This window comes from Dendroctonus ponderosae, unplaced genomic scaffold (assembly GCF_020466585.1).
Source record: "Dendroctonus ponderosae isolate FM_Combo_2020 unplaced genomic scaffold, Dpon_F_20191213v2 Dpon_F_20191213_1, whole genome shotgun sequence".
NCBI classification, from domain to species: Eukaryota; Metazoa; Arthropoda; class Insecta; order Coleoptera; family Curculionidae; genus Dendroctonus; species Dendroctonus ponderosae.
The window spans coordinates 3,124,793-3,132,450 of record NW_026017110.1 but is presented as its reverse complement, the minus strand read 5'-3'; the positions used below and the strand labels follow the sequence as shown (position 1 = coordinate 3,132,450).

The 7,658-nt window shown below is 38.6% G+C and overlaps 2 protein-coding genes across 3 annotated transcripts in view; both read left to right on the top strand.

Moving 5' to 3' along the window:
• LOC109535360 (zinc finger matrin-type protein CG9776) overlaps nucleotides 1-5,828 on the top strand; it is a 7,255-nt gene extending 1,427 nt beyond the window's left edge. The window contains exons 3-17 of one of the 2 annotated variants that reach the window (XM_048668398.1): nucleotides 1,006-1,089; nucleotides 1,173-1,323; nucleotides 2,163-2,268; nucleotides 2,325-2,506; nucleotides 2,559-2,797; nucleotides 2,861-3,078; nucleotides 3,134-3,252; nucleotides 3,313-3,461; nucleotides 3,512-3,677; nucleotides 4,229-4,425; nucleotides 4,479-4,682; nucleotides 4,741-4,863; nucleotides 4,917-5,135; nucleotides 5,197-5,467; nucleotides 5,531-5,828. In XM_048668398.1, the coding sequence (XP_048524355.1) occupies nucleotides 2,336-2,506; nucleotides 2,559-2,797; nucleotides 2,861-3,078; nucleotides 3,134-3,252; nucleotides 3,313-3,461; nucleotides 3,512-3,677; nucleotides 4,229-4,425; nucleotides 4,479-4,682; nucleotides 4,741-4,863; nucleotides 4,917-5,135; nucleotides 5,197-5,467; nucleotides 5,531-5,701 (2,247 nt within the window). In that variant the 5' untranslated portion in view covers nucleotides 1,006-1,089; nucleotides 1,173-1,323; nucleotides 2,163-2,268; nucleotides 2,325-2,335 and the 3' untranslated portion in view covers nucleotides 5,702-5,828. The remainder of the gene's footprint in view (nucleotides 1-1,005; nucleotides 1,090-1,172; nucleotides 1,324-2,162; nucleotides 2,269-2,324; nucleotides 2,507-2,558; nucleotides 2,798-2,860; nucleotides 3,079-3,133; nucleotides 3,253-3,312; nucleotides 3,462-3,511; nucleotides 3,678-4,228; nucleotides 4,426-4,478; nucleotides 4,683-4,740; nucleotides 4,864-4,916; nucleotides 5,136-5,196; nucleotides 5,468-5,530) is intronic. The other variant, XM_048668392.1, reaches the window with a different exon arrangement.
• Nucleotides 5,829-5,906: 78 nt separating this feature from the next.
• The window catches only part of LOC109535352 (coiled-coil domain-containing protein 40), a 4,173-nt gene continuing 2,421 nt past the window's right edge, over nucleotides 5,907-7,658 (top strand). Inside the window, exons 1-5 of the mRNA XM_048668403.1 lie at nucleotides 5,907-6,210; nucleotides 6,273-6,462; nucleotides 6,517-6,709; nucleotides 6,763-6,917; nucleotides 6,971-7,184. Coding sequence (XP_048524360.1) covers nucleotides 6,008-6,210; nucleotides 6,273-6,462; nucleotides 6,517-6,709; nucleotides 6,763-6,917; nucleotides 6,971-7,184 — 955 coding nt within the window. The 5' untranslated portion in view covers nucleotides 5,907-6,007. The remainder of the gene's footprint in view (nucleotides 6,211-6,272; nucleotides 6,463-6,516; nucleotides 6,710-6,762; nucleotides 6,918-6,970; nucleotides 7,185-7,658) is intronic.

Below are 7,658 nucleotides of genomic sequence, written 5' to 3'. Positions count from 1 at the left end.
TGTTATTGTTATCGTTTGTGAAGTTGACATTAATTTAGAAGTTAGTTTGTTCCTGTTCCGTAGTTAAAATTGTACCGAGTGGAATAAAAGTTGTAACCAGAAGAAAGAATTTGATACTCGGCCATCCACGGTACAATATTGTTGTCTGTCTCTGATCTTATTGATATTTTATAATCAATCAGTCATAATGTTGAGTTTCGTGCATCTACCACTTGTTTTCCTTTGGTTATTCGGTCCTTTGTAGCTTTCTCAGTTCGTCCTGTTCGTCATTTTTATTACCAGATATATGCCTTCATCAGCCTTTCCTATTTTGTGATGCTGTAGGTCCAGATATACACAGATATTGGGTTTTGTTTAAATTTACCTTTAGTCTCCATTTTTTGTTTTCTTTGATAAGCTTTCTGGGCAAGGTCTTCCTTGACCTTTGTCTTGAGCAATCACTACCTGGTCATCTGCATATTGTAATGTATACATATAATCATTTTCTTTTTTTATTTCTTGCAGCTCATCGTTCCACCAATAATTCTTCTTTCTGAGTCTGCTTTCTTTTATACCTTAGGCTTCTCTGGCCACTTGCAGCATTCGTTTTGCTATAATTTTATTTAAGTGTTTAGTTGTTTCCTGACTATATTCTTGTGGTAGTTGTTGGTAACATTTGTTTATAAAGTTGTCTCGTAGTTTCGTCCGAAATTGTTAAGTTTGTACCTGTTCCACTTGGCTTCTGTTGGTTTTGTAGGTGTGTGAATTTTCCCGCAATGGGTATGATTATTTTCGCTTTATGACATTATGGTCACTTCCGCATTCTGCGCCTCGAGATACTCTTACGTCTTGGGCATTTATTTTAGCATTTTGTTTCATTATTAATTAATCGATAAATGGTAAATTCTTCATGAAAAACTACCAAGGTTGGTTATTTGGTTATTCAAATCAATTCATCTTTTTCAGTCGACTTAAACACATTTTATCACGTTTTTTCGTCACTAAAGAATTTGTTTTGTTTTATAGACGGCTCCATCATATCCTCCAGGGTACAATAATGCATACCAGTATCAGTATCCATATGGCTATCCAGCAACGTACGGATATCAGGTAACATTCGGCCCTCTAATCAGAAAAGCATCATATTCTTACTGAAGAGATTGCGTTTTTTCACTGCATCATTGTTTTCTTAGAATGCACCTCCAGGCCCGCCAGCGGAGGCGGCGTATCAACACCAAGTCGGGGGCTGGACCCAAGCGCCTACAGCTCAAGCAATGCAACATGGTTATCCGCCAATTCCACATCAGCCTGCCCCCACACCGAACCAAGACCAGAAACTAGAAGGTATGTTTTCACTTTCCTCTATAAATCAACTAAAGTTACACGCAGTCCGTTCAAAAAGGGTGAATAAGTTTTTGAGCGACTTAAAAACCTGGCGGTTTTTTAGAAAGTGAGTGTTGTGAGTGCTACTTTTTCTTGTCCTTGCTGTATTTACAGTCATGTTTCAATTACACTCCGAAATATTGTTGGTTTACTGATGGGTAAGTTTTTTAGAAAGTGAATAGTTTCGTATGGTGGAATTTTGCACAGTTTTATGAAAACACCCCAAAAAATTAGCATTATAACTAATAAAAACTGATGTAACCACTGATGATGCGACTCGAAAACCCACCAGCTAGATGTTTTGATCATGATTTCTATAATCACGCGAACATTTCGCTTATCAGTTCTCAAATTCTGTCTGATTTCTTTTGCTGTAAACTAGCAATTAATTGCCTAATATTTTGCCGAATTGCTATGCCTCCATCTTGGTCATTTTCATCGTATTCTAACGCAAAGATCCACCTTGGGCTCTTGCCACACAATTGTCGCACCGTCACCGTGTCCACTTGAATCACTAAACCGCAATTCTTATCAGAAAATACAATATTGTTGCGAATGTTAGGCAGAAATTACGAACTCCTACACGTGGAAATAAAAATAAAAATTGTTGACTATAAAGAATGTAAAGTATACTCTTGTGCTCCCTCTTATATCTCATTTAACTGGTGAATCATATTCGGATGTGAATAACCAAGAACTATCCGGTTCCAGTCAAAGGGATTCATCAAGTGTCTGGGTTTGTATTTTATACCATAATATATTTGGTAATTTCCCATCATTTTAACGGAGTCTTTTCGTAGGATTTGTCATGGATTATAAAAAGCTATGGGAAGGAGGGACCGACCTGATTGATCAGTCTATAAACTTTCCCCATTTTAAAGCAGGAGTATAAAAATATAGATAAAAGTTGTTACATTGTGATATTTTCCACGGGCTTCAACTAACACTTGTTTTTATTGTAGTTGTGCATGAAATGCAGCAGCAGAAAGCGACATTGACCAAACAGCGGGAGGATTATGTGAAAAAGGCGATGGTACTGCGTAGGGAACTGGACGACATGAAGCAACAGAAACAGGAACTCTCTAGCGGCGATATGTCAGAGCGAGAAATGAGATTCGTTTTCAAAGAGAACGAGCGATTACAGGTAAAACCTACTGAACCAAGATGTATGACATTTTTGAACGTCAACGTTTTAGGATGAAATAAACGGTAAACTGAAGGCGATTCTTAATGTAATTGAAATGCTCTCAAGTATCATTAAAGACGGTAAAAAAATTGGCGACCTGGAAGCCCAACTTGGAGAGAAAGAAGCGAATTTCGAGGCCGTTTCTTTAACACCGCAACGGGAAGTAGAAACCGATGCGAATGGAAGGCAACAATCCGTCTCACGGGGCGATCGAGAAAAGTATGAAAGCGAAGTGGACAACAATCAAAGGTAGCTTGAAACTTGAAGCAAAAATCGGAAGTGTTTTCTATGGACTCTGATATTTACCTTTAGGTTCAGCTATGTGTACTACGATACTGGCCTGCATTGGTGCAGAGCTTGTGACAAATTCCCGGACACTGCGAAGGAACTCTTGCAGCATTTGCACAGTAACCATCATCAAGACAAAGCAAAGGAAAATGAGGTGGATACTACACCTTGGCATAAACTGCCGTTGGAACCGCTGTTGCCCAGTTTTGATGACGCTCCTAAGAAAAGGATACCCATCAAAGGTAACATGATCGAACATGCAAATTCAATAAGGTATTTACAAGCTGTTTGATTTAGGTCTACAGTTTTTTATTTCCGCGCCTTCATGGTACTGCAAATTGTGTGACGTGTGGATAGGCGACTTACACTGTGCGTCGCATCATCTAAAGTCGTTGACTCATTTTCAAAACTATGAGGTATATTCTGAGCAATATCTTAAAGTTAGAGGTGTGAGTGTAAAAAATATGACTTTCCAGATTTTTGTGAAACAAAATCCCCAATGGGAAACCGAATGGATAAAAGACCGTGAAATCGCAATGACTCGCAACATAAATCAAGCTGCCGATTCCAGCGGCTCTGAACAAAAGTCTGGTAAAAAGCGGAGTCGGAGGCAATCCACTGAAAGGTATATTTTAATTCACCATTGGCCTTAACGATAGCACCGAGTGTTCTTAGTTTTCTCAAGGAAAAGAAAAAGAAGAAGCGCTCCAAAAAGAAGAAAAAGAAAGACTCAAGTGATTCGTCTAGCAGCAGTTCTAGTAGTTCGGAGAGTAGCTCAGATGAAGATGAAAAAGAGGACAGGGGAAAGAGCATCAGAGTGGCGATGCGAAACATGCAACAGGTAAAGTTTTTAGAATTTACAAACGCAAGCATAATAAGATAACATGGGTGAAAAGTAGATATAAAAGCGAGTTATTTACAAGTTTACTTTTAATTTTTAGTTTGTTTTTGTTGCAGCAAAAGTTACTGGAAATGTAATATACTGATTCAAAGTTTAGTTCTGAGATATTTATGGCTGTGAGGACTATAAACGGGAATCCAAATTGACTTCTTACGCTCTTCTTAAACATCAAAGGAAATGCTGCATAAACGAGAAAATTAATGCTTACCGAAATTCGCATATTAAATCAACAGGGCATTAATTTTTTCGTTTATCGCATGCATGAGATTGTATTAGTTATCAATGGTTTTCGGTAATTGTACGCATCTAGCATTAAACTACATTAATTGTTATACCTAAGTTTATTAAAATAAAAGTCATGAGTATTCTATGGCAATTATTTATCCCAGATATCAGCTTCTTCAATCGGTAAGCGCGATGTCTGAATTTAGCCAATCGGTTTACTAGCATATAGCTTTAAAAGTTTGTCTGTTACAATTGCAATTTTTCAGGTAAAATCCATCATGGACGAGGACATGTCCAAATGGACAATCTTAGAAAAGCTGGTGCAAGACGTTCGCAAAAAAGACGGGGAGAAAAAGGAGAAAGGACCGAGCAAAGGCGAAGATGAGCTGATCAATCAGTGGATGACTGTCACGAATCCTGTGCCCGAAAAGGAAAAGAACTTGCTTGAAGGATTAAAGGACAGGTAAATAGATCAAACGCGAAAACATCGACGAATATCGAATCGGTGGCTTTTAGAATGAAAGCCAAACAAGATATTGAAAAGGCTAAAGTAGCGGAACTGGAAAAACGTCGCAAGGATAAGGAGAAGGAAGAGCAGGAAGCGTCTGAGAAGAAACGGAAACAAGCTCGAGAAGAAAGTGAAAAAGCGGAGAAGGAAAGAGATCGGAAAAAGAAGGAGGAGTTAAATAGAGTTTGGGACAAGGACAGGGGCAATGTTCGGTAAGACATTGGCTTGCTTTCTACCTAGTTCATTCCCTATACATAAATTTTCTTGTAGATTCAAGCCTGGACGGGACAATGTGCGTAAGCAAAAACAGGATAGTGACGAGGAAAACAGAAGCCGCCGCGATCGACATTATCGTCGGGGAAGCAGGGAGAAAGAACGATCGCCGCAGTTCAAGTGAGTTTTAAAAGCCCCATTGCAATTCCGATAATGTTGTATCATTGTTCCAGATCTCGACGATCTATTGACCGGATGTATAGAGCCTCCAGTAGGGAATCATCTAGAGACCGCGATGAACCCTCAAGGAAAAAGCCGCATGGGCCTCCCAGTTACAAAAAATTGCCTTTCATCGGCCGAATGCCATTGTTCAAGAAGAAAATGGGACAAAAAGATTCGGACAAGGAGAAGGAATTAAAAGAAGAAGTGTATGAACCAACAAGGAAAACAAGGTGAGAAGTTGTGCAATTCAGAGACTGCTCAGACAGTGAATAATTACAACATCGTTTTCAGGTTTGAATCCGGTAATTTGACGCGAGCCTACATCCCGAGACCGGAGGTGGTTTGTTTCCCGATGCTGTCAAGCATTCCGCCTATTTCGGCGCCCCCAGAACCAACCGCAGTAGAAGAAGTCGCTTATCCTACTCCAATGCCTTCGCAAGAATACCAGACTCCGCTCCCAAAACCGCCGGTTGCTCCGAAATTGTCAAGCAAAAAGAAGAGTTCGTTGGCTGCCCCGCCACCACCTCCTCCATTGGACAACCATCACAAGGATGATGAAAACGTAACGGAATTGTTTTCTAAGTTGTTTGACTCACAGCTCTGATTGGGGATTTTCTTGATTTAGGACGATATGGATTTGGTTCCAACCATAGAATCCACGTTTTATCAGATGTATGAAGAGAGTGGCTTTGAGACCTTGCCTCATCCCCCTTTGGAGCCGCCGCCACTACCACCAGATGATGATTTGGCTCTGTTGGGAATTTGTGCTGATGATATGGCTGCCCAATCATTTTAACCTGTTTTAAATGTTCACTTAGGTTCTTTCTTTTTTTCCGATAGGTAGTTGCATTATTTTTAATATTAAATCACAAGATTCTAACTGAACAGTTAATTAAATTAGACATATAGGTTTTCTTGAACAAGCGGTTTTTTATTGCTCTCGTAGCTACTTTACCATCCCAACCACAAAATCAATCAATATCGCCAAATGTTAGTAGGCAGCCTTGGTTATTGATCAAACAAGATTGAAGGTGCTGAAAAGTTAGTGTCTAACTGACGTTGCTTGAAGCTGAACATATTTACAATTTTCTACAAAAGAGTCATGGCTGAGACTGAAAAAGCGGTTCTAGATCCGAACCATCCGTTATTGAAACGGTTTCAAGATGCTCTCAAGGAGCACTATGTATACCAAATCAACAGGCTGAAGAACGATATTTTCGAATATGAAGCCGAAACTAAGAAAACGGATGCTGAACGCGAAGAACTGGGAATGCAAGCCTACGAAGTTCAGCAAATGGTCTGCCGGTCAGTAAAATCCACAGATAAAAGCATCAATTTACATTAACTCCTTATGCATTTAACTCAAGACAACAAAAGGTGTTGGAAGAGCTGGTTAATGATGTTCACACAATTGCGGGGGCTAAACAAGAAGTCGAGAACAAGCTACAAGAAGAAAGATTCAAGTATAAAGAAGCTCAAGAGCAAATGATAGCGGCCGAAAAAACGAACCTTGAACTTCAAAACGAAATTAATTCTGTTAACTTATTGATTAACCAGGTACAGCGATTCGAATAAAACACTGCCTTTGGTATAACGTGTGTCACAATGCAGGTGTCTCAATGGGAGTCTAAGATCGAATCCAACATTGCGGTCAATCAACGAATTGCCGAAAAAACACGCAAAGACAACATGAAACTTTCGGAGGAAAAACGCAAACAAGATGGGCAAATTTACAAAATTATGCGAGCTATTTGGCACTTGGAAGTGGAAGTGGAAACCATGAATATGCAAATTAAGTTGAAAGGTAATACATGTGAAAAATGAATTTCAATTCTAGCTGTTTGATGATGTTCTTAGAGACCGAAAGAGAAGAACTAGAGCAGACTGTTGCTTTGGGGAACACAAATCTCGAGGCTTTACAAGCAGAATATCGTTGCTTGATGCATTCGTGGAATTCTGTCGTTGTGGCAATCGGAAACAGAGATAGAATTGTAGAGTGTCTTAGAACAGAGGTACCTACTAAAAAAAAACGCGAGTTGAAGTAAAACCTAATTTTTGCTTGCAGGAAGTAAAAGTGCACGAGAAAATCAAAAGCACTCTCTCAGAAATAGATCAGTTGAAAAAACTGACTAAAAAGGAAATGAATGAAAATCAACGACTAACTGTGAACAAAACTAGAATTGAAATGGACATCTCCAACTGCAAGCAACAGCTGGACGAAGAAATGGCAAATTACAATGAGCATGCCAGAAACATTGTGGAAATGCAAACGATTATAGGCACGTTCACGTCGAATTTCAAAAAGCTAACTTTAAATATTTTGTTACAAACTTCTTTTTGGGTATTTCGCCTCAAAAATTTTTGTCTTTAAAAAAGACAGAATTTCCTTACGTCTTTTATTACAGATTGATAAATAGTGCTCCTGTTTCGCAATAAGAATGAATTATTTATCAAAAAGTAATCAAGAACTATCACCTAGAGGGTATCCTGCGACACACTTATGCTCAAGCTGTAAGAGAAAATTTCAATTAGTAGAGAAATTAATTTGAAAAATTTGACGTTTCGATAGCTATTTTCTGCTATCGTTATCAAGAGAACCTAAATGAACCTAAAACAGAGTATATTAATAAATTGTGTAACAATAGTAGGATAATACAGTATACTGTATTATCCTACTATTGTTACACAATTTATTAACATACTCTTTTTTAGGTTCTTTTGATAACGATAGCAGAAAATAGCTATCGAAACGT